Source organism: Monomorium pharaonis, chromosome 1, assembly GCF_013373865.1.
Source record: "Monomorium pharaonis isolate MP-MQ-018 chromosome 1, ASM1337386v2, whole genome shotgun sequence".
Lineage (NCBI taxonomy): Eukaryota > Metazoa > Arthropoda > Insecta > Hymenoptera > Formicidae > Monomorium > Monomorium pharaonis.
The window spans coordinates 39,847,380-39,873,938 of record NC_050467.1 but is presented as its reverse complement, the minus strand read 5'-3'; the positions used below and the strand labels follow the sequence as shown (position 1 = coordinate 39,873,938).

The 26,559-nt window shown below is 43.4% G+C and overlaps 1 protein-coding gene across 2 annotated transcripts in view; it reads right to left on the bottom strand.

The window, feature by feature from the left end:
- LOC105834809 (transcription factor SOX-13) overlaps window positions 1-11,533 on the bottom strand; it is a 107,034-nt gene extending 95,501 nt beyond the window's left edge. Inside the window, exons 1-2 of one of the 2 annotated variants that reach the window (XM_036286920.1) lie at window positions 11,436-11,533; window positions 11,139-11,275 (exon numbers count right to left, since the gene is read on the bottom strand). In XM_036286920.1, coding sequence (XP_036142813.1) covers window positions 11,139-11,152 — 14 coding nt within the window. In that variant the 5' untranslated portion in view covers window positions 11,153-11,275; window positions 11,436-11,533. Of the gene's footprint in view, window positions 1-11,138 lie in introns of both variants that reach the window. The other variant, XM_036286962.1, reaches the window with a different exon arrangement.
- Window positions 11,534-26,559: the final 15,026 nt, after the last annotated feature.

Here is a 26,559-nt window from a genome sequence, read left to right as displayed (position 1 = left end):
GTCACCGGCGACTATATCAACGTCTCGGGATAACGTCCGTTATATTGATTGCGAGAACACAAGATACCTGGCCTGGAACCACGCGCGCGCACACACGATGGGCTCACGGCGGGCAGGAGGTAGTAGCAGGCGCGGATTCCGCTGTAGCGTGCAAGCGGAAGCCTTCATCATGATTATCATCATATCTCCGCTAGACATCAAAGACTTATCTTTCCGCCTGTCTCGGTTTCTGTCTCTCCTTCTCTCACTCTTACCCTCTTCCTCTCCGTCTCGTGGTCTCCCAGTCTCTAACCCTCCGCCCCTCTACTGTAGTCTTTACGCCCTTTCTCTGCCTAGCCCGCTCTCTCTGTATCCCTCGACGATTCTCTCCCCGGCCCTTTCTCCCCGCGCTTCTACTATCCTTCGGTCGGCTCTTTCTCTCCAAGCCGCACACGCGTGGCTTTGGGGTTCCGAGAGATGACCATTTATAAATTACTCCTGGGCTCCTTGATATAGGATGCATCAGTTGATACGCGGCTAGTCCATTACGTGAAATTAATACATCGTTTCCTTGCGATCGACGTTGTATACGTGAGGGAATGTTAATGACAGCTCCGCAAAGTATAAAGTTAATCCTATAGAAGATGTTCCATACCGATACATTACAAAAATAGTGATGCATCCTCTCAACTCATGCTAATTTTTAACTGAGATTTAAAAAAGAGCGGTCACGCGAGACGCAATGTTATGAAATGAAGAAAACAAAGTACTCACCATACGCTTATATAAAGAATGCGGTAAAAAAAATACATCGAATCCATTGTCAGACTCGCGCGACACTACATTTGCCGCCACGCAGTTCTCAGCATCCCTCCCCCGCTCTCCACCTCAGTTAGAGAGATCGGAAGAATAACATCATAACGTAACGAAAAAAAAAAAGAGGGAGACCTAGAGAAGTAGAAACGCAGAGAGGCAATGGGCAGAGGAGGAAGGAGGGCCCGAGACAAACACATGTTGCACACTCGCTCGTTGTCGGTTGCTGACTCCTTTGCTCGCGGAGGAAGAAAGAGAGAAGGAGGGAGAAAGAGAGAGAGAGAGTTCCTCTCTTCGGCTTCTCTCGTCGCGACGCGTAACGTAAGACTAACAACACAATGGAAGCAACAGCTGCATGATAGATGGTGGCTGCCGGATCAACCGACTGGTCGGCATTGCCGATTCCGACGTTCTTTCTTCGGCCCTGGGCCTTCGGACTCCCCTTCATTTCGCTCGCGGGCCACAGGTCGTTATCGGTCAGTCCGCGATTCGCGGAAGCGTGACGAGAGAAGCGCGTCGTGCCCAGGAATCCGATGCTCGTTGTAACTCGGCGTGCGGCGTCGCGTCACTCGCGACGTATATCGGCGTGGGTTTGTTTATCGGCCGAAAAAGACCTTCTGGAAGACATCTGGCCGGGAGAGTGTTCACCGATATGCGTCACGCCTTATTGTGGGCCAGCTTCTTCAATCGCTCGGCGATTTCTCGAGATCCCTTTTAGCCCATGATTTATGGAACCGATATGATTTACACGACGCGAAGCACACGGGGCCTAAGTGGCGTACCCGCTGTCTATTGATAGACACGAGCGTTGTGCGTGATAGGGCGCGCGCGTGTAATAATACGCGCGAGTAGATATATTATAATAGCCTCGCTTATCTGTCGCGAGCGCGATTCCATCGAAATTGTCTATTTTCAGACTGGAAGAAAGTGCAGGATGACGAGGCACGCTTTACACGCACCATATGCAATGACAGTGCACAAGGGACGTACCTGTGTACCAGGTACCTGTGTGTGTGTGTGGGGCATCCGTCTTGCATCCGATACACACCAAACAACAAAGATTAAAATAATAGGCGGGCGTTTATCGATGAGCGCAATTTGCATAATGGCGCGGACGGTCGGCGGAGAATAATACGCACGCATATAAGGTACAAGGGGCGCTCGCTACTGGTGCTCGCGATGCGCTCGCCTGCAGCCAACGCCAACGATGCAGCCTCCAATTAGCTTCTCATTGAACCTCGAAAGAGGAAGGAGCGAAGGAACGAGGGGCCGGTTCGTCGTCGTCGTCGTCGTCGTCGCTGGCCGCTCCGTGCCCGCGCGCGGCCATTCGCGGACGCCATTGTCATCCATTTGTTCATACAAATCCCTGACTATAATCATTTAATGCCCACATTCATCGTGGCCGCGGCATTGTGCTGTCGCCGGTGCGTTAGTCCTTGGCACGCATGCGTGGTCGCGTCCTCCGACAAGGAGCTTAGGGCCTTAAGACGAGCTTCGTGCGACCGTACGCAGCCGATGCGTGCTCCTCCCTCTTCTCGTTCTCCTCTCACTCCCTTGACGAGCTGCACGTGTGCGTGTGCGATTACACGCGGGAGATCGCGGACGTTCCGCTGCATCGTCAAATTCGGGCCGCTCGCACCTTCCGCGACCAATTAATCTCCGCCGTTGGAAATCCTTCGCGCCTTAAACGGCGGGGCCATTGTAACGTCTTCCTTCGGCGACCGGTGGGTGGTTCACGCCTTTGAAGAGTGGTACATCGTGTTTCTGATTGTGCCGGCTCGATGTGCCGCACGTGAGGATTTGTGTAGGAGCCCAAGCACATGTACGTTTCTTGAAAATTTTCAGGCGCGACAGAAGAAGCAAATAATACAGGAAACGTGTGAAGAACTGCTCTTTGAAGTCTGTCTTTAAGATAACTTGAGAAAAACATGTCTGAATAAATAAGAATCAGTAAGGCAAATTGTATATGTAAGTGAAATAAAATTTGTCAACGATTCAGCAAATGTGTATCACATTTTCAATTAATTTTTGTCGAGCTCGTAATTTTACGAGATCCCAATTTTATCAAGTCAATTGGGAAAAGTATCGATTTAATTTTACTAGATTTAGTCAAAGCGAATTTACATAACACAACAATATAAGTCTATCATCTCCTCCTCGGTTTTTCTCCGCAGCAGCCACCGGTGGTCAGCCGTGATACGTTTTCGAGATGCTCCACGCTCACAATGGATAATGCCTCGCGGGCATCGCGCTTTTAGCAGCAATCTAACGGCACTCAGCGCGCGTGTGTGTACGTATACGTGTGCACACACGGGGCACCCGGACCAGAGATAGCGCGCGCTGACTGAATACCACACGCACACCGAGCGTGCGAGCTGTTTCTCTTTGTGGGACGCTCAAAGAGCACAATGTCCATAGTCCGGAGCCGACAATGGGCCCTCCACAACTGGTTAATATCAAGGTTGTTTGAAGGGTAGCCTCCGATCGCGCGCTCCGTGTGCACGCGTGAACGTCGCGCGGTGTCCTCCTTGTCCTCTCGTGATGCCCGCGCTCTCGTGAGAGTGTAGCATTGTGTCCGGGCGAGCGCGAGGATAAAGGCGAATCTCGCGGACGCCGACCGACTTCGTCGTCCGCCTGATCATTTTTAACGAATCGCAAGGAAAGAGAGCCGTCGTCCCGCGCGCGCTGTCCCGTGATTTCTCCCGGCAGCTACGACCTCGCGCTTTCTAATGACACGTTACATTTCGCACTACATGCTTGGCGCATTTCGTACAATGCGTTTTATCGTAAAAAATTTATTTTACTAATTTTTGCTATTTTTTCTTATGATGAAAGTTCGTTTACAAACACGCGAATAAATTTTTCTTTGTAAAAATATGATCGAGTGTTCATACCATTTTTAACGTTGGTTTACGAAAGACTTTTGATATCAACAAAAGTATGTGCCTTTTTTTTATTGATTGTACTTAATACAGAATACAATCATTATATTTACGCGTTGCCTACACAGTACATATTTACATGAGTGTAACACCTGTTTCTTATGTTTAACTTTAAATGGAAAAATTAGGAAACAAAGTAGTTTTCAATGATATTTAACAGTTGATTCGCGAAATGACTTTTGATACCAAAAGTTCTTTTCTTATTCATTATTATTTAATATCTACATTGTCTGCACAGTAAATATTTACACGTTTGGCATATTTTGTGTGTGTGTGTGTGTGTGTGTAATTATGTAAGCAATTGTACCGACGTCATTTGCGAGCTAATACTTTCTCGTTTCAATAGGATAATTTAACAAAAATGGGATTATGTACGCATCAATGCGTGCATAATTTAGCTTTATGGAAAACAGTTCAGTGCGTTTTGCCACTTCAAGGAATGCGGTGTCAGTTGTCGCAACACTTGCGAGATGAATGTTTTTTCATTGATTAATGGATAGTTTAACAATTATATGCTCGATCGATTGCATGTCACCATACCGCGTTATCGTTAAGATAGCATCGAACTCAAAGCGTACTCATAAATTTATATCAATTCAATATAAATACAATTTTATTATAAAAATAATTCTAAAAGATTTTTATATTTTCCCAACGATATATCAATATCGCCGTCGGAAAGATATCCTCGGAATGTCTAGTAATGACGAGTTTGCTATGCCTCTGGCGGTCCACTCAAGTGGAAGGAAACCGAGCGTGCAAAGGACTAATTAAAAAGCATATGGCTCCATTAAAAAAAAAAAAACTCTCGCTCCTTTGGTCGCATTCGTAAATAACGAATCGCATTCGTGCGTATTAAAAGGGAAGGAAACCAAGACAAAATAAAACGCGATGTAGAAAGGGAGATTGTCGTCTCTAGGGAACAGTCAAAGCAGGCGGCATCCGTGTAATAACGATTCGGGTATCAAGCCACTGTGATACTCTTTGAACGTTGTTCGAATTATCGATGAATATGATGAGAGAGTAATAAGGTTTGAAATTACTAGTACAATCGACTTATTTTTATTTCGATTCTATATAATAGTATTGATTTCACAAAAATGCCTATATCAATATCAAATTATTAAGAATTTATAACACAAAGATTATATCGCTCAAAGTGCGCGTCTGCGATGTCTAGTAAAAAGAGGAATCAATATGTAATTTTTATTTTTCTTTAAATCTTTAAATTCTTATTCACTTTAGAAGTATTTAAATACATGTTCGGACCGAGATAATTGTGTAAAATGAGTTCCGCTATGTAACAATATGAGACTGATTTACAGTTTCCTCTAAACACTAAGCTTCAACGTATAATAATGCCGAGATTTGAAAGCTTGTTTTACGAGTACGGGGGTGTTACCGCTAAACAAATCATCGCCATGTGCGCCTTGATGCGCTTGAGCATGAAATTGCCACGTTCGCGAAAATGCCTACAATTATATGTAAATTTATGTAGAGCGGTGCATCATTAAGATCGCGGATTACGAACCCGCGGTCGTGAGCGCGTGCTGCGCGAGGTCATACGTGGCCTTCGCGTATAATTGATCTATCATCCACTTGATCTTTATCTAGTTCTTATAGTTGTATTTCCCTTGATGGAATTTAATTCGGAATTAAGATAATGAATTGTCCATCAGACAGATGGCTACGTATAAATATTTAAATGTCAATGGGCTTTATGAAATATTTTTACACTTGGAATTAAATGTTTGTAATGTCGTTTATGTTTTTAAATTATTGTGTAATTTAGTGTATAATTTAACGTGTTTTTTTTATATCATGATGATTTTGTATCAAACTATGAACAACATCTCTTACACAATCGCTTATTTCGAACTGCTCGCCGTACGAGATTCTGCGTTCGCTTTTTGTTTTTTATTCCGTGTCTGCCGTTATCAGAGGGAAACGTAGCGCCGTGTCGCATCGTGGGGATGACAAGTCGGTCCCGTCCTCCCCGAGGGAGCAGCAATTTATAAATAATTGAGCCGAGTCCGGTAAAAAATGAATTACGCGTCCCTGTACAATATGAGGAGTTGCTTTACAGTAAAACGAGGAGGGGACCCGCGAGACCCGTGGCATCGACGTCGCAGACGATGCTGCTGCGGAGTGACTACCGAGAAAGATACAGCGGGATACTGAAGAGAGAGGGTAACATAAGCCGCATCAATTTTGCAATTGGAGAATTTTATGTTCGCGCGGGCTCCATATATTATGGAGGAGCTTTCGCCGCGACGCCTATCTACCGCACCAAGACCGACCGTTTGGTTCCTGGGCTTGCGTCTTTTCTTTTTTTTTTTACTCGTGGTTCCTGCCGAATTGGGGACCAAACGTTTTGTCTCTGCAGCTCGTTTGCTGAATATTTTATGATGGCGCGAATCAAGCGGCAATGGATATTGCGTATACCTCGCGAAATATGATTTCCTTTATAAACTGTAAGGTAGATCCAATATATAATTATTTATTATAAAAATAAAAGATAAAGGTTGAATAAGAGAAGAGAGTACGCATTGCATAAATTATCTTTCGTAAGTAATTAATCATCGTTATAATTACTATGCTACTAGTTAACGATTAATGTCTTTTTAAATCAAATAGCACGTATGTAAAGAAACTGTGAAGAACATTTTAATTTAAAGGTGAAACTCTGTATGCTTCTACTTTTTGCCACATCACATTAATATGCTGACATATCAATTTTATATCATCGGTATTTCTTACAATCATCGTAGTATAATTAATACAAATAATGTATTACATTAGGTAAAAATAATTTACAAAATGTGTTTACATTATTAAAAAAAAATTTATACTCTTTTAATCTCAAAGTCTCACAAAAAACTATAAATGGTTATTTATGCTTGGAGTTAATATATTAAATTTTATTAATCGTAATCCTTTTTTTTTTTAGAGCCGATTTAAAAAAAAGAGGGGAATTTTTATTATCGTCCAACCGAATTTATGATCACCGAACAGGCCAATGTTCGAGTCATTATTAAACCTAAAATAATAATTATTATTATTATTATCATAAAGAATGTCATTTTAATTTAAAAAAAATTTGCAGAAAAAGTAAGTTGTTACGATGAAATCGAATTTCTTAATGCGCTATCTCGATTAGAGCTGATATATGTTCAATATTTAAAAGTTACATAACACAGGAGATAAAAACCAATTTATAGAAGATAAAACATTCTAAATTTCAGATATAAATGTACATCACTCAATGAAAAATAATTTTGTTTTGTTTGTAATTTGCCTCACATTACATTTACGGAAAAGCTGACTCCGTATTTTAATTCTTACAAATGTAATCTTATAGAGAGCTCAAGATACCTTTCTTCGTTGGCCCGACTGAAATTAAGGAAACAAATATCACAGAAGCGTAGGAAGATAAAAGGAAAAGTAATACGGTGCAATTCGAAAGATAAAGTCGGTAATGCTTTTGGCTTTCGCGCAAACATCGTTTTAATCCCCATTTCAACAAAGTCCCAGGCAGAAAGGACCGGGAAGTTATATCCCTGCAAAGAGAAACAGCGCGAAAGAGGCGTCGGGAAGGGAGAGGAGAGTAGCGAGTTGAATCGAGGCGAGTAATCAGGGAGACATTATTTTCCCTTTGAGACCTCCCGTGTTTTATTACGAAGGAAAACGTATAATCCGCTTGTGCAATTCGGCCGACCGGTCTCGTCCCTGTTTCGTCTTTAGTTCGTCGATCATTCGCAATTGACGTGCTCGATGGAATCCGGCACCACGCTCGAATACCGGTCGTGGGGTGCGCCGATCTTTAGTTTTCCTTTGAATTTTTATTGACGAGTTCAACGAAGGAACGATGAAAAGATTTCGACGTGCAAAACGCTGCGGCAACAAGAACACGGGAAATATCGCTCGCGGCCGATTTCCATCTCGCGCGATGGCGCGATAGAAATTCTCGCACTGATTCGATACCGAGGTAACAGCAAAGTACACTAATTATGCGATAAGGCTGCTGCCTCGTGAATCACTGTTGTAACGGTCCGAACGACAGTCTCGAGATTGAGCCGAATAATCGCCCGGGATCTCCGGTCGCGACGGCGGGGACGTGGAATTTTTATTCTTCATGGCGTTCCATTATACGCGCCGAAAAAATACTGCCCCTTCGCTCTTTCTTTCGCAACCTCGCTCATCGCCCGGAGAATAACATTCGCACTTTACGATTATGCTTGCCTACTTTTTTTTTTTTTTGCCAAAGAGGCCGGCTCTCTCGGCGTCAACATCGGATTCACGATCGGCTGTTCCACACGCACACAAGCCCCCCCCCCTCCTCCCCTCGATTAAAGTCGACAACGGCCGCAACGGGTCACACGCTGAACGGCCAGCCAGTTCCGCATAAATCGAGAATTAAATAGACAAGCTTCCCAGGATCTGCATAATCTCGCGAGAGTGTGTTAATCCTTGGGCGATGGCTAAACCTGATACTATTTGAGGCCGCTAGTCCACTTTTATGCTTCGAAAGAAACGTGCGCGTTTGAAACCGTTTCGACAAAAACTATAAACAAGTGTTATTCAAGTTTTGATTAAACGTGGATATTATGTGATATGCTGCAGTCTTATGTAATTAACATATTTCCTTCGTTATGGGCCGAGAATAATATTTTTATATGCAATAACACGATGCTTAAACGAATAAATTATCGAGTATAATGAGTGCAAAAAGGCATCGCAAACACCGCAACAACAGCGTGACGCGATGTTATTTCTACTCGGATTCATATTTTGCTTGATATTTTTGAAACACCATTTGTGTCACTTTAACGACCATACGGTGACCGGATGTCGTAATGACGTACCGACAAAAGCGCGCGTTTCAACGTCTTTTTTCTTTTTCTTCTACTCCGCAAGCCGGGTCGCTTGCCTGCGTGTAGCGCTCCAGCCGCACTATATATTCTTAATGCATTCTTCGCATATTTTTAATTCGCTTTTGTTATTCTGGCTCGCTGTCTGCGGGCAATCGAGATTTTCAAAAGCGCAAAGTTGCGCGCTGCGTGTCGTCGAGGCGCGATATTCTTAAAGCATTTGTCGTTGCCAAAAATTTGAGTTATAGATAATAAACGCGCGATGGCGACTGACATCCGAGTTCTCTCTGAAGGAACGCGAAGCTGACAACGATACTTTTCGTATTCGAAGAAAAAAAAAAAAATTACAAATGCTCCGACAAAAATCGCACGTTGTTTCATTCCGATGCATTTTGGTATCTCACAAACATATAGTCGCATATTTTATTGCGTTCCTCCAGTTTCTTGTTTTCCCAAAGATAAGACATATGTGGACGGATTCTGTGCATCTGCTTCTTCTCCGCGCTTTGAATTTTCGCTCTCGCGCAAAGCGGTTTTCTTTTAAATAATCGCCGGAGGAAAGAAGCGCCAGAATTATGACTAACAAATGTCGTAGAAAATATTATCATTTTTTGCTGCGGTTTATACGAGCTGGTTATCGAGACGACTTCTTTGCGAGCGTCCAGATTGCTCCCGATTTAACGTACACGTCCCCGACTCGACTCCGCTATTTTTCACCGAAGGAACGAGAAAACAAAATTAGCGGAAGCCCCGGGATTTGCTTCGTCGGACGTCGCGACGTTGCGCAATCGCGAATCATCATTGTACTATTTGCACAAAGGAGCGATAAGATTAAGCGGTTCTCTTTCCCATCGACGAAAATCTCGAGCTAAACCGTGCAACATTTTATCGTCGCCTTGGAAGATACGCTGATACTACAGGTTTATTGACAAGTGCGAGATGGAACGACGATACCGGCACGCTCGTAGCGCTACGCGCTGTTTACTTAACGTTTTGCCGTTGGTAGCGGCATGTCAATACCGCGCCGAACGCGACATCCGTATTCGGGAATGGAAACCGACGTTCGAGAAATATCTAGTTACGCGAGCACGCGTTACGTCATTGTGTGCCCAAAATTTTCGCGAAAATAAGAAATCTAAAAATAGTCTCGACATTGTAACAATATTTAAATCTTCCCAATATTACGTATGCAAATTTTTTGCTTTTATTCGACGTCGCACAAATAGCGCGGACAATCGCAATGCGATTAAGTCGCCTTCCGCGCGCGATGGAACGAGGACCGTTCGACAATTTTTTTACTTATCCGCAAAATGACAACCATTCGGTAGGTATCTATCAGCAATCGTCCAATAAATCGAACCGTGCCCGCGAATTTCCCGTTCTCGCAATGGACGGTAATTCAATTCCGTTTACGCAATTTCGCGCGTTCGCGAGTGGCGGAGCGATCGACGACTCAACGGGTGTCCCGATCGTTTCCCGCCGTTTTTCATCAATTCCTTGGCGGCGTGCAAATCGCCGCGCGTAAATTGTAACAGATCGGTGGAACCTCTCGCCGCACTGCGGCGCGCAATCGCAATCTTCCGCGACTCGCACGGTCCCGTAGCGATTTCTTGTAAATTGATCGTGGCTGAAAGTGATCCGCTCGTTAAGCTACCAGCCGAGAGGGGCCCCCGGGAAAGACAGCGCAGCCCTGGAAAGTGAGAGGGGGAGATCGCGATCGAGAAAATGTATAATGACGATACCCCCCGACGTACGCGCGCGATTAATGGCGAAAGTCGCGAGCGCGGCCGGGAAGAAGGTTTGCTCTCGCCACGTTTCTTGCCTCGAGTCGATCTTGCGCGAGCAAAACGACGGAACTTGGATGTTACGTAAGCTCACGGTAGCTCGCTTCCGCTTTGTCCGTGCGTACAATATCAACAGAGATTGCCACTGGCGAGGCGGATTGCAAAGTAAAAGTTCGTTTCCCGTAATGTGTCGCGCGGTCCATAGAACGCCCGACCGTTATTGCCGTCACCACCAATGGATTCTTTGCGATGTATCTTTCACGTGAGGGCACTTTTAGCGCAACTTAACAGTTCACAAATATTACTAAAAATCACAAATGTCACTTAAAAAAGCTTTGCTACATTAATGAGAAATCTGGTAGATTCAACCAATATGTCTGTTCAAAAATGAATAAATCAGAATTTTTTTTAGAAATTACGGATTATGATAAAATCAACCAAACGTTCTAGTTATGCCTAGGGTCTTGTCCGGATATATATATAATTAGACAGTGATTCAGAATTAATTTATCTATTATCTATTCTTCAAGTTTATTTCACCAAAATTTTATGTAAACTGTAAATCAAGTTTTAATTAAAAATCTTATAAATTAATAAAAGATTTTGTTAAAAGAAACGACTATAATGATTCAGTATATCATGTTTAATTAACAACAATAAAAGCAATTATTAAGCAAATCTTTTAAGCAAGCTGTTTTTTTATTAGCACAGCAAAACGCATAATTAAACGTTAGTATAATTTTACATACCCAATCGATTCCATTTCTGACGCTAAACGAGAGCCTGATTGTTGAAAATGCGCGCAACAAAAATACCCAATAGAGAAATATCCAATCCACAAAGTAGCCACACCTCACAAAACCGTACTTCCGCTTAGATCGCAGTCCTGAAAACGCCCGACAATCATTATTCCCGCGGCCATGCCCGTCATAGGAATTCGGCGCCGCGCCGAACGAATTTTCCGTTCTCGCGACGGGAGCGCGCGTCCGGTTTTCGCGACGACACCCCGTATATCGCCTGGGAAAATAAATCTTGTGGACACTCACCGGGAGGGAGACTGGACACTGGAGGCTGTCACCGGACACGGGTTGCAGCGACTGCAACAGATCGCGTGCGTGAAAGAGAGGACGGCTATCAATGGCTGCATTATACAATACTCGGTGGTGGTATATACGGCAATATGTGTTTGCCGGCGCGAATGCGCGCTCGCGTGTGCGTGCGTGCGTGCGTGCGTGCGTGCGTGCGTGCGTGCGCGCGCTCGCGTGCGCCTCGCCGTGTACGTATGTGCACACCATAGAGACGCGTGCGTGCGTGCGTGCGTGTGCGAACGCACGTACACACGCGCATATATATAGATACCACCGAACGGGTCCACACCGAACGGGGCGTGCTGTGCACCGCACGCGGCAGGTATTGCCGCCAGGAGAGGCTCTCCGGCGCGCATAACCCGTTCACGAGCGAGCGAGAGACGTACGGACGAAACCGTCCGTGAACAACGAGGAACGACGATATATGCGTGCTCCACCCTGTTCTTGGGTTTACTTTTCGACGAGTATTTCGCCGATTAGATATCGCTCTTTTGCAAACACTGCGTTGCGAGCGCGTTCGATTATTGTACGTACATCCTCATCTCTATCCTTCTCTCTCTCTCTCTCTCTCTCTCTCTCTTTCTTTTTCTCGCTTTTCGCGCCTCGCTTGCTGCTCCCTTCCTCCCTTTCGCGTATTTATCGCCATTCGATGCCGTCATATACTTGTGTACTTCAATTCATAAAATACTTAAACTGTAATTCAAGTATTTCTGCACTGAACTAAAACACTTCAATATTTGAACTGAAAAAATTTAATAAGTCAGAAATTTTTATCAAATCAATAACTTTTTCTCAGTATAAGTGATCCAAACATTTTGATACAGAATTATATAACGATCGTAAAATTTAATATATTAAATATCGCTATTTTAGCGTTAATGATTAGTTTAATAGAATTTGAGAACGAGTTGTAACGAATCCGCACGAGTGATGAAAGTTGAAATACGGATAATATGTAATAGCGCTAGAGAAATAATTCTAAAAGTGTGTTACACGCGAATCTTTGTCAAAGGTTAAACAGCGCGAGATGACGTTTCGCATTATTCGTCAAGCTAACCAAGATTCTTTCTTGTCCGGAGGACGATGCGCGCTTCCTGATGTTCGCTATAATTGTACGAAGGTGGACGGGGTCGATATGGCCGTAAACCCGATCAGCTGGAAGGAGATTCGAAGCCGGTAAGTCTAGCGGCACCTGTTTATTGTGCTTATTCATTCGAGATGCGGCTATTCGCCCGTGTACAATGTGACTTAATGGAACCCATAAAGACCTTTAACATTACTATGAAATCTATCGCCGCAGTCTGACTGCAAACCAATGCGACTTATCGGCGATGCTTCCCCTAGCGATACACCTCCGCGTAGCATGTTCGCGAGTACGACATGTATCCATTATATCGAGCCATTGCGCCTTCATAGTTACAAGAGTATTTCAATTGAAATCATGTTAACATAGTTAGTTGTATAATAGCACTTTTTATCTTGAGAAATCTGCACTTCCCGTTACAATCTTCCCATATTTCTCCTCCCAGTTTTTATCTGGTAGAAAAGGTTGATATCTATCTTTAGACGTGTCCGGCTAATCGTTTACCTTTCATGAAAAGAATAGCAGAGAACCTATGAGATATCTATACTTCTGTACTCCACGGTACTGATATGCTATCGAAATCATTTATATTTCGCTCGTAAATACGATCGGTTTTTACGAACGATCGATTGCTCGCTTGAGTCGTTCGCTTGACAATACCGCGATTACTCAAGGTGGCAAGCGCGAAAAATAGGATTTGCTTAGAGTCGAACACGTGGCGGCATAAACGACAGGGGAGAAAAATGCTCGCCATATACTTGACGCAATGTTCGGCCCGAGTATTCACACATAGGCACGCGCGAACAATTACGGACGGCGGGACAACGTTTTACAATAAGTCAATTCATTTTCAAGCCACGCAAGAACGGCCTAACGAAAAAAAGACCCGGGCTGGATATAGTTATTGCGGGCTGTACATACGTGAACAGGTCGATCCGGTCGAATGAGATCAAAGGAGGGACGAAGAATGAAAGATGGAAGGAGAGAGTAGAGAAGAATGGACGAGAGAAAAGACGGGAGGGGTTTTGCGGTGGGAACTGAAGGGAAGTTAAAAGCATAATCAAATTGAAAAATTTAGCCCTTTTCTCAGTACACATCATATATTATCTATATCATTCTATATCATTTCTATATCATATTCATAATTATTTTACTGGTCGTATGATCTTTAAAATGTAACATATTCCCTTGAGACGATAACTACAAAACTCGACACAAGATATGTGCTAGCGTGTCGTTGGCCATAAATCAACGGATTCCGGTTTAACGTTACTACACAATTTGAACGGATCGGGACTGTTCAAAGCAAAGAAGAAAAAATAAATTTAAAAAATGCATGAATGCAAGATAACAAGAGATAACAATGCGTATATTCTTATGTCACTTAAGTTAATAGAGAGAGAACACGATAAGATAGAACCATTAATCATCTCATCCATTTGCAGAAAAGTATATAAAAAGATAAATGTAAATAATGCATCACTATTTTAAAAAAGACAACTAATTAAATAGAATTGATAAATAGAATTTAACGATGATCAATTTTCTCTCGATTTTAATCACTTCGTTACGAGCAAGAAATTGAAAAAAGGTAACACTTATGATGTCTATTCTGAAAGTACAACTTTGTATTTTCAGAGTAATATTGTTATATTATAACAATCATACGGTATAAAGTTTCAAAAAATTAAGAGTTACTTTCAATGTGAATATATCGAGGTCATTACGATCTCGTCATAATGGCCTTTATCCAAATAGTAGAAAAAAAGATATCCCGTTAAATACCATCTAGAATTCATTATATCGGGGTCAAAGAATTAGCGAATTTGCAGATAACTATCCACAGATACGAAAGGGGACAAAGAACGATAATTCACAGGTAGAAGAAGAGAAGAACCTGGTAGATGACACAAGATTCCTACGATGGTAGGTACTACGTCATTGTCTTTTCTTTCTCCATTTCGCTGTTCTCTCACTCTTTCCTCTCTGTCCCATGCATCGTCTATGGTATAATGTTTTCGACTTGAAACGCCGGCATTCCTGCCGCCGCATGGAATTCGACGATGTTAAATGAATCGTCTTGAGAAAATATAATGTCCACTAAACATTCTTTTCTCTTCCTGTATTGTAATTTATAACCGTGTAAAAATCACTAAGCATCTGACAAATCCTTGCTGTCATTTCATTAGATATATAATGCAATTATAGTAAAATATCGTAGACAGATTTATTTTTTTAGTGAAATATTACTTCAACTTTTTATATTATATATGTAATAATACATTAAATTTTTATTAAATATTTAAATAAATTTTAGGTGATTAATCTTGATTAATAAAAATCAATCAAATATAACGCACGACGTTTTATTCAATTGTATTAAACACACACACACACACACACACACAAAATTTAAAGCAATATTAATTTGAAAAGCAAATTTCTTGCGCATAAAATAGTAATTTTCGAAAAAATAAAATTTTATTCGGGATATAAAAATTTGAGCAAAATAACAAAAAGACTTCATTATTCAAACGGAATTTAGCAAACGGAAGTCGTTGGCTTTTTCTTTTTCGAAAACTGATAGGATCATAGTTTCTCATTCCGGAAGATCGCAGGTAGCGCCCCGCTCTATTAATAGACCGGTTGATCAATTCGCAGGCGCGTCGGCGTGGTTTACCTGTGGCACGTGGGCGTTTCTGGGTAGCAAGCAGCCGTAAAGTCGTTAAGTAGCCACTTCGGACTTTAGAATCAGGAGGTGATGGATCATTAGCCCCGAGGATCTTTCCGTAACCTACGGTCTCCGTCGAGCCAATACTGGTTACATGCTTCGACAAGATACCACCGTGAAGCATGTAATCGTTCAGCCGAGTTTCAACCATCCGTGAAGTAAAAACGATGTCCGCGCGATCATGACGTTGCTAAATCGTAATGCGAATTAATTTTCTCCGGAAATCAAACAAATTTCAATTTACTACAAGTCAATACAGAATTCCAACAACTACACAACTGTGATGTCACTTTCTCTACTTCTAAAGATTATACCATTTTCCTTTCTATCTTTTGTATCTTGTCAATGGAACGTATCGCACAAGTATCAAATTAAATAAAGAGACAGGCAGGAGGTATTAAATGGAAAACCATGTACGACAATCGGTGAACGAAAATACACGCGGATAGATGATCGTGCCGCGCTAATACGGTGGTTGATAAATTCGCGAGCGATATGGCCGCGGGCGTACTACGGTTTCTACGGCAGTGAGAGGCCATAAAGACGCTAAATAGCCACTTTCGACCCGGTAAGAAAGTGGTACTAGAGCGTCAGCCCAAGGGTGAGAAGATTGGAGTCAACGGCATACGGAACACTTCGAGAGAGTACATAAAATCAGCTTGGATTACGCGCAAATGGACGCACGATAGAGACGCACGGAAGTTTGTGATGGAAATGTGTCTAGCAATAATGAGAGTTCGATGTGCCTGGGAGACGGTATAATAAACGCCGCGCCGCGTTCTAGTTTATTCCTCGCCGTGCCAGGAAGGCGCAACAAATCATCGGCGGTGGTACACCGACCGCGGATCGTCTCTTCTTTATGAGCACGATCGTTATGAAGCATTAAACGTGCATATCGCGATCGAAAGTACCGATCTCGCTTTCGTTTCACGGCTGTATATTTGTCAGTGGCGATCCAAGTCGCCATAGTTTGCGATGGAGATTATTTAGCGTGACTTTAGTACCGATGATATCAATATAATTTAGAATAATCGGGACTCTGATGTGTCATTCGGTAGAAAGAGGGAAGAATAGAATACTATGGCGTATGGGTATAATTTCTTTTTCTTTCTACACACAACGAAAAGGAAATTGTACTCATTTTAAGTATAGACTTACGCAATGTCGTATTGTTGAGCCGGTCACGCATAACAGGGCTACATGCAGAATTATGCAGGTCGCAATAAAACTGTAGGGTAATTAAAACCGGTAATTGAGATAAGCAGGAACTTAATACTGGATTAGATAGTACGCAGTAAAGTAAGATGTAGAAATCTTTTCGCGTCACAGATCAGTCGCAAAGATAAACAGAATAATACGTTTTATAAATAGCGACTCATTACAGAATGCTAGAGCAAAACAATCAATATGAGCTAATAAATGCCGAATGATCGATCGCATGATACAAGAGCATATGTCATGCGCAACAAGTAAACAAGCTATATGAAAATAGACAGCCGTCCAGAAAGGTAAGACATCACGGTAATATGCTAATAACGTGTAGGTGTTTTCTGGAAACAGAGAAGCGTGTAACATAAAGACACGACCACTTTTGGATACAGTTACAAGAAACAGGTACTTGAAACCAATGTAAAATCGTAAATGGGTCTTTTGCCCACGCATAGCGAATATAATAAAAATTTACCATTCACTGATATACTATTATAATTTATTAATTCACTAAAAAATGTATTATTGATGCACACAAGCATATCTATAAAACACTTGTCATTGCAAACTATTGGCTGTCTCTTTCTAAAGCTCAAATTAGTGTAATAAAAATATTACATTTATATAAGTGCCTCGGATAATTGTGTAAAGAATTAGAACATAATTTAGAGACAAATGGATGCGAAACTGCTGTAAGAAGGATCGTGAAACTACAGTATCTATTGTATCAAGCCAGACTTTAAGATCTACATTCGAGTTTGATGGCGATCACGCCAAACAATAGCGTTTTTCGGGTAACGAACAATGTGCTGAAAAATGAGAGGTGTATTCGCGAGAATCGGCGCGAAGGAGCCGCAAATATATGCGATCGGTCAGGTAGTTCAGTGGACGAGCGGTTTGCCGGTTGGAAGGCGAGTCCGAGCTGCTGGAAGGATGCTGGAGAGGCCGAGTGGTGGCGGCACGGCCGGTGTGGTCAGGTGGCTCGCAAGGACGCGGCAGGCCGTTCACCCGTTCACCCATTCGCCCCCCCTTCCGCCCCTCATCACTGGCTGTCCCCCTCGCCACCGATCGCTATACGTACATGCCGGTATTCACGTATACACGAATACGTGCACACATATGCAGACTCATCGCGGATCTCTCTTCTGAGTTGTCGCGTCCCTCGTCCATTCTCTCCTTCCCCGATATCTCGGCGTTTCCCTCTCCTCCCCCTCCTCTTCCTCCGTTGAGTCGTCTCTGCTCTAGATCCGAATGCGAGCGCAGTCTTAACTAAGTTACCGGTATTTGTACTCTGAGAAATCGCCGGTTACTGTACCGCCCGTGTAAACACGATAATTGACCCGTTACACTTTGCACCTCGTGCGAACGAGAATTTGTTTCTTTGAGGCGATACATATGGTGTGCCCCCTCGCCGAGGGGATTGCTTCTAGCATTCGATTTGTATTTTTCATTGTGTCTCGCGGTCCTTGGCTCGGACCGAAATAAATGTAATATAATAATATTCTACGCACGTGTACATTAATAATGCCGTGAAAGTACAGTAGAACTCGTGAAACGTAAAAGTTTATAGCGTTTGGAAGCGATACTATTAAAGCAATATTATTAGCATTTTATGATCGCTACGTCTAGTAGAAATTTAAAGAGATCCATAGACGTAAGACATAAAAAGTGAGAAAAGAGCATAACGGGGGAAAAAGGGCTTATACGTAGCAATGATGATTTCGGACAATGATTCTGCTACCTGGATCTTCTTTCAATCATTTCCCCGTAAAATGCGACACAAAAATCCAAAAGAAGCACGATGGGAACAGGTTTGCCAGGTTTCGGGTTGATTTACCTTCGATTTATTGACACGAATATTAACGGCGTATCTTGAAGTCTGCATAAACTTTCGGAATCCGGAAAAGAAATCGACGGCATCAAATCAGGCCGAGATTTCGCCTCGACACGAGGATCGTCTTTTAATTTTCGACAATAAAGTTAAGTTTATTGTCTTTAACTTTCAAATCTAACCAAAATAGTAATAATATTAAATTGATCAATTTAATAATATCGATGCTAGCTAGCACCTATAAGTTTCTTCCAAAAATACTGTGAAGAATTTATAAAATATTTCCTGTTTACATATTGGATTTGAATCGCGATAGATTATTTGAAATGAGAGAGAATTCGATCACGCGTGTTCGCGCTTTTCGAGTTATCAGTACAAGTTTATGGGATTTATCGTTTCACTCATCACGCCCATAAATACCCACGTTTCATCGCGGGATATGACCAACGTGAGCCACGTATTATAATCGCGAGAGCCCTTTACGACAAGCCGAGCTCGTTAATCGCGCATTCCCCCGCGGCTGGTATCAGCACCATCGCGTAAAACAGCCCATCGACGACTTGCGACGTCACGTTCACGTTAACATCAAGCAGTGCTTGCGGCAATGACGTCACGGATGAAATAATAGACGGCCTCCCTCCCGCTCTCTCTCTCTCTCTCTCTGCGGTTCTTTTTCCATCTTCCTCTCTTCAATCGAGGAGTTTCGTACGGTACCTTCGGAAATCGAGAAGAATGAACGAGTGAGAAAGAAACAGAAGAAAAGAGAGAGAAGGAAAGCGAGAGGAGAAGAGCCTTCGCTCTCCCGCAGGGAACTAATAACCGGGTTTCACAGGCCTGTCTCTGCTACACACGCGCGCGTACCCGATTCCACCAGCACAAATCAATAGCGAGGGTAAGGGGGTACGAGGGGTCGGGGGCGGCGATGTAACCCGGGACGGGTTTGCGAGGCGCGCCCGTCAATGCAGGTAGCCGAACGACGAGGCGGCGGCGGCGCGGTGGTTGTTATTAGCTTTCTTTTCTCGTAATACGCGCCCTGTCAGCGGCAGGAAATAAGAAGTATTCCGGCGCAGTTACTTTGTCAGTCGGGAAAGCGACAATAATCGCGGGCCCGCACCCTGGTCCCCTCACCCCCTCTTTCACCTCCTCCTCCTCTATGACCGTGTGCGTTCGCCCACTCCCTTTTTATCCTTCGACGTACCCGACCCCCCTTTTCGCTTCTTTCTCTTTCTTTCTTCTCCTCTCTTTCTAGACGATTTTCAAGAGAAAGAAGGGGTCGCGGGAACTGGCTACCGTGCACGCACACAAGAGTAGAGAAGTCGATTGAACAGAAATTGAATGATTGGAGGCGCGCCTCGAGGGCGCTTGATTGTTCATTCAAACAACAATCGTAATTGCATTACACGTCGAACGGAGATAGAAGGGGGTTACTTGTGAGGAATAGACGAGTAGATGGAGTGGCGAACGACAGTCCGGTAAAGACCAGTGTCGACCACGATTGGATCTCTGCAAAGTGCAAAAATTAAATACCTCGTATTTGTGCACCTCTATTTATATCTTCAATTTATACACATTCCAAATATGATGTCGCTATGCACAACATTTATAAATATACGAGCGAAAGAATTTTTTTTTTTTTAAATAAAATAAAAATCTCTCACGCGTACTTTGCTCGTTAAATAATCTCTTTTTCTCATTTCTATAAAAAGTACAGCTCTATCAAACTGGCAATCCGAATCTATGGATTTATTTGTCTCACAGTAGAGCCAATTCTCATCGTTGAGTGATGGGAATTCGCGTAAATTTGCGACGATGTTGTATCGAGGGTGGCTTTTGCACGTCGACGAGTGGCCATCGCCGAGCACACTTTTCGGCTTCTCCATTCGACCGCTTTCGACCAGCAGTGCTATGTTAACGTGATTAGCGCCACGAGTCTCTCAAGCACGTTTCGCATCGATGGATTGACGATCGATACCGTTTTTTTTTTTCAGCAGCACACAGACGGCGCGTGCCGCACGTCGTCATTAGTCCGTCGAGGACCATTTCGCCGTTGGATGCAACGTTCTTGTTTCCGTTCGACTCTACTTCGCCTCGTTTAATTGTGCCGTGGCGTTCTGGTCATGCGCGATTTGTTCGAGCGCAAAAAAAAATGCCAGTCTAATAGCCTTTGCTGATTCGTAATACGATTAGATTTCCGCTATGCACAAGTAAACAGCTTCGATTATATTTGTTATTAAGGATTTATGTGTACACGGCAGATTTTATTTTCAAATCTAGATTTTTAATAAACCTGATATTTTTATAAATAGAATTTAAATAACAACAAATTGAAAAGAGTTAAAACACAATAGCCTCTTCGATGCTTTGTAATTTCAATATTACAAGTTTTCCGTTTTTATACATTGAATGCGTGTTTGGTAGACAAGAAAAAAAAATCGCAAATTACACAATTTCGCAATTGTTCCCAGTGGATTATTCGCGGTTTCGTTGGCGCGGCACTCCATGGTATCGCATTGAGCTAAGCTTTGCAAATTATGGGGCTAGCTACTTCGCGAGTCTCTCGAAATCGATGTATCGCTCGGCACGACGCGTACATGCCTCAAGACTCTTCGAACAAACGCCGTCCGACATAAAGAAGGAGGCGAGGAAGAAACTAATGATTTGCTCAGTTAATATTTGTTCAGCTATATGTTCCTTTTCGAGTCGCTTCCTAAATCGAGGTTGACGTATTGTTACTGCCGTACGTTGTGATTAACATAATAATGCAAACACAATGACACGGCGAGCTTGACGGCCCGGGCAGTGTTTGAGCAGGTGAAAATTCCACCATGGTCGCGCGCAGTTGCGTAGGCGCCGCAGATATGCGTTGAAACTCGCAAGGCTTCTCCGCAATCGTGTATATGCATACGTATACACACGTCGCGTGTAACGAGTAACAATTGTTTTCTAATTCAATTAGTAGGACCTCGCGAATTCTCGTCGCGACGAAAGAACGATTCACATACGTGCTTTCTTCGCCATTTCTCTTCTTATCGAGATGTTTCTTTCTAGGCCTCGTCTAACACCGCGCACCGCCTCTTGCGCCGTTGCTAAATGCATAGAAACGCCAGGAGTTATATAAAAATCATCATTGCCAGACGGGCGATATATAGATTCTGGTTAATGTTAGAAATGATGCGGTCTGCCGTTGTGTTGATTCAATCAGAGACATAAATTCGCAGGTCGTCATTTGACGGCAAAGGTTTGTGGACTTTGAAGTGCTATTTGCGCCGCGCGAAGCTATCAATTTATCCTAACACATGTGTATCTCGTGTCAACAACGCTGGAAACACATTGGCCTTACAGTTTCACTTTTAGAAAACGGCAATGCTCCGCGATATATCGATTAAAAAGGAAAAAAAAAAAAACGATCGGGTCGCGGCTCAAAGAGTGGCTTTTATCTCTCACTGAATGCGTCTGCTGTCGAGAAAAACGTATATACCGGAGATTTCTCATTTCCAGGTAATTAATTTACAATGAACCGGACGAAAGGGGAGCTAATCCTTGTTGCGAGGGTTATTTATGGAGCCTCCATTGAGATCACCGCTTGCTCCTTTACCACGGAGAACAAACGCCGAGAAGATCATTCTTTCTTCCGCAACGGAAATCTTGCCAGACCGCACTCGGATTATAGCGAAATGTATTTTCAGCACCCTAAAAGAGCTTCGGTAAATTTATCTTTTAGTAAATAGAAATCCATGACCGAAAGAAAAGAGGCAGCTTACTTCACCGCTTTGAGTAATTAAATTTTGCCATGTAATGGAGATGTTCTCCTTTAATCATTTATACGATCCGGCAATCGCGCTAAAATAAAAATGGGGATGGAGAAGAAGAAATAAATCAAACGCGGGACAATTCCCGAGGCCGAGGATGCTCTACGGCGGGATGGCAATCAGTATCGGTTCCGAAACGGGCGTACAGACGGCGGCGCACTTAATCGTAAAAAATAATTACGAGCAGGCGCGGAGAAAAAGAGCGCGAACGGAGAAAAAGCATGCAGTCCGGATGCAAGCCGGAAAATGACAATCACTAGACGCGGGGCTGTTTCCTCTGTCTGACGTCAATCTAGTCGGTTGGAGGCTTACTGCGTCCCGCGGGGGACAGACGGAGGAATAGGGGTGGATTAGCGGGGTTGGGGAGGAGAGAGAGAAAGAGAGAGAGAGAGGGGGGGGGGAGAAGCGAGACAGAGACAGCCTCTAGCGCATTCGCCCTTCGTCAATTTACCGGCCGATCTTCTCTCAGCCGGGGCTGAAATTTCATCGACCTTCAGTGCAAGAGGGTATTTCTCCAACCCCGCCTTCGTAACTGCGCCCGTGCTCGCTCTCGTCATTCGATAATCGTCCCGTCAACGGGGCGTCCCGACAGGTGTCCACCAAGGACACCTTGCCTCTGTCCGATCCCCGAGTGTGTCTTCACGCGATGGCGTCGCAGATGACGTAACTCGCATACCAACGTGACTTCGCGTGTACTTCACATTTACGATGCCCATGGTCTCGCTTACGATGAAGCATAAATATTCACCAACGAAAGAGCGCAAGTTACACGGTGATCGGTTCAACCACCGTGACATCGTCTATCGCGGACGCGTAATCCTTCTTTCATTTTTGAGCAGACAGTACGTCTGTAATTACGTATTAAGCTCTTTTTCCATCTATTCATTAACTTCGACCGTCAGATAGATTAAATTTAAAAAATATATATATAAATAAATATCTTTGTTTCTTTTTCAATAGAAGCGTCAAAAGTCAACTCCCGCGAACAGGAAATAATCGTAATAAGTTTATAATTATAATAATTGACTCATTTTTCTTACACGAGTGTCTTATATAAATTGTAAAAGTATATCAATGTTTTTACTTTCTGTTGTAGTTTTTATATCAATCATTACAACTGTGTTACTAAAGAAATTGTTATTAAATTAGTAGCAATTAAAAAGAATCAAACATACATTTTTGATAAATATAAATTATGACGTATTGTGAGTATAGACAAGAGAAAAGAAGTTAAGTCACAGAAAAAAGTTTATGCAAGTTATTTAGGAAAACATTTCAATTAAAAAATAATAAAAGACAAGCAACTAACAAGAAACATGATTAAAACGTGCTAAAGTATGTTCAGGTTACAAAAAATAAACAGAACAAGATAAAACAGTGTAGAAAAGCGTAATAAGCTAAGTAAATAAACTATATTTTATAAGAAACCGCGATTCAATATTTGAATTGTGCTACGAAGCAGTTTTTCTTCACACTCATTCATGGACGGATAACATTTTATACTTTGAATCAGCTTACTACGCTTTTTGTCCATCGCTTTCCCAGTCGAGACAATATTAAAAAGCCGCACTAGTTTTCCGCATAATGAAGGCAGCGCCGCGGTACGTTGTTGGCGTTTAAAAGTCCAGGAGCAGTTCCTTATTAGTTATTAGTGTACGCTCCGGCGAGAGGCAAATGAAATGGTTTACAAACGCGAGAGCAAGAATAGAGACGGAGCCTTGAATGGGGCCTTTGAATTACTGGTGGCCGCTTGTTTTGTATAGACATATAATGTATACGTATTCACGCAAACTCGCTCGTTTGTGCTTGTTGCCCGTACACGCGTGTGCAAGCAATTTCGGTGTGTACGTATATACGTTACGTCTCGACAAGTAATATATAAGTATGGCGGTGCGAGAGCCCGCGGACTTATACACGTGGAGTTCGTAAAGTCCGTGCAGAGAGAAGATACAGAAAGAAAGAGAGAGAGAGAGAGAGGGAGGTTGGCCATTCCAACACCAGCGCCATGCACCGTTGCGATCCTTCCGTCGCCCTTACCACCTTTTTCAACTTCCCCACTCCCAATCTCTCATAACCTTCTGAAAAGTCTTGCCGAGTCGTACGCTCTGTCATCTTTTGAAAAGAATAATCTCTCTCTCTCTCTCTGAAACATTAGCAATTCTATGATCACCACCTTTATTTATACGCGTCTTGCCACCGGCTCTCCTATCCTCTATTCGCGTCTCGCGCGACACACAAACACGCGACACATGGACGCCGGGTCTATAATACACAGATATAGAGTGCTTCAGAGTTACCATCTTCTCTTTATAATTTTTAACCGAACGCTAATGAATAATCTTTCTTCTAGAGAAATGTCGTCATCAATTGTGTTCTACGTCTCATTATTGATAATAAGCTTGTAAGAGGACTATTCATTTTTATTTCTACGTATATAAAACTTACAGTGCTGTACATCTCCGGTACCCTTCAAGCGATAATTCTGAACCACCCCGTACGTTATGTAACACGCAGGGTGGAAAGAAAGCCCGACATCGTGGGTGGAGAAGCCGCGACGGTGTGGCGGCGGACGTCGCCTTGTTACAAAATACTTTAATTAATGACTCCTCGGAACAAATTTACCTTCATTATTAGCACATTCATGCCGGGCGACGCGGCCGCGCCGCGTACGTGAACGCGCGCACGCAACACGTGTATCCGAGAGGCACAAAGGCCGGCATTGTGTGGAGCCACTCATAAAAGACGCCTGTTCTTGCGCGGGCTTTAAATAATTCAATTCACCGAATGCTCTTCCTCCACCGACTGTATCGCTGCCTTTTGCTGCCTTCTCGCCGGAAGAAGCACAACGCGAAAAATGGAGGAGGATAGCGGCATTGTAGGAGGGAGATGAAGAGGAGGAAAGAAAAGCACGAGATACATCATGGACGAATGCTGTTAGATCACATTAGGTGGTCTGACAGCGGTAGGATTGTCGTCAAAATTATCGATCGTACTTGAAGCGAAAGTGTGAACAAAGATAAAGATATAACTTTCTAAATCAATTATGTTGCAAAAAACTTGATAAGTCTCGACAATGTACTTGCTCGAATAAAAACTACACGTGTTATGTCCCTACGATATCTCGTAACTCTCACAAACACACACACACACACACACACACGCGCTAGTCACATTGTGGACAGAGAGAATCTCGAACAGGTAACAGGTTTGGCGCACCTAGCTTTAGCTAGGATCGTAACAATACTTTTCTACAACGTGCACCGCATAATTGCAAGTTAAAAAAGAAAATCGTACCAACGAGTAAAATGCCCAGTCGCAAAGCTTACAAGATGAATGCCGAACAACGTGCACAATAGCTCTTCTGTTCGTATCCTTCGTACGTCTAGACTAGAGAGTTAATAAAGCGTGTAAAGAGAAAAGACTGACAACATGCTCGTTTCTTATCCGAGCTAATTATTCACGCGTGCTTAAGAAATGAGGTTCGAAAAACCACTGAAACGGTACTTTATATATCAAGAATATTTCAGGTTCAGAAACACGTTTAATATGAAAAAGTGTAATGTAACTTTAATTTCTTTTATACTTTATTTTTCAGAAATAAAATAAAAGTAATGCAGCATACGTAATTTCATTTTCCTCCGTATGTTTCCAACGTGCAGTTCCAAATCTCCGAGAGGAATGTTTTTCATCGTAGTATCCCGTAAACAGGTGCTCTCAAAACGGACGTTTCGCCGGACGGAGAAAGTCTCGTCGACCGCGGCTAAGCGAACGGGCGAAGCGGTTCTAAGGCGCGCGTGTATTTTCCGGGATTGCGGCGGTTACCGCGAGAAAAAGGGTGAGCAGCGTGGACGGAATGGAGATGAGCGGTACAAGAAGCGAAACAGGCAAGAGAGATAGAACGGCGGAGATTAGCGGGGGCGGCAGGGCAGGGGAAGCGGTGAGCGCGGAGACGGAAGAAGAAGAAGAAGAGCCCGTGAGAGAAGAGGAACAGAAGGGAGAGGGCGAAGAGAGGAAGACACTACACAAACGGCGGAGAAGAGCATTGGGAACGGAGCACAAGAGCGTGCACCGGCTCGAGACGAGGGAGAAGAGCCGAAGAGCCGACGAGCCGACGAGCCTCCAGCTCCGTTCCGGCCTCTAGCCAGACAAACGGCCCTTCGCCCGACGCAGAAGTCGCGCACTTTTTGCGACGCTCGTTCAAGTTTACATTTACGGACTGATCCCCTTACCCGTTGTCACCGGACGCTCCGCTCCGGTTCTCGCTTCGTTCGCATTGTCGGCTTGTATGCAGATGCACCCGCCACGCCGCCGGTGATTATCGCGGCGTACTCGAGTCACTCGCCCTATTTAACGAGAACAATGCCCTGCCGGGCGTGAGGACATTAATGCGCGGCTTCTGTCCGGCTCGACAGAAAGGC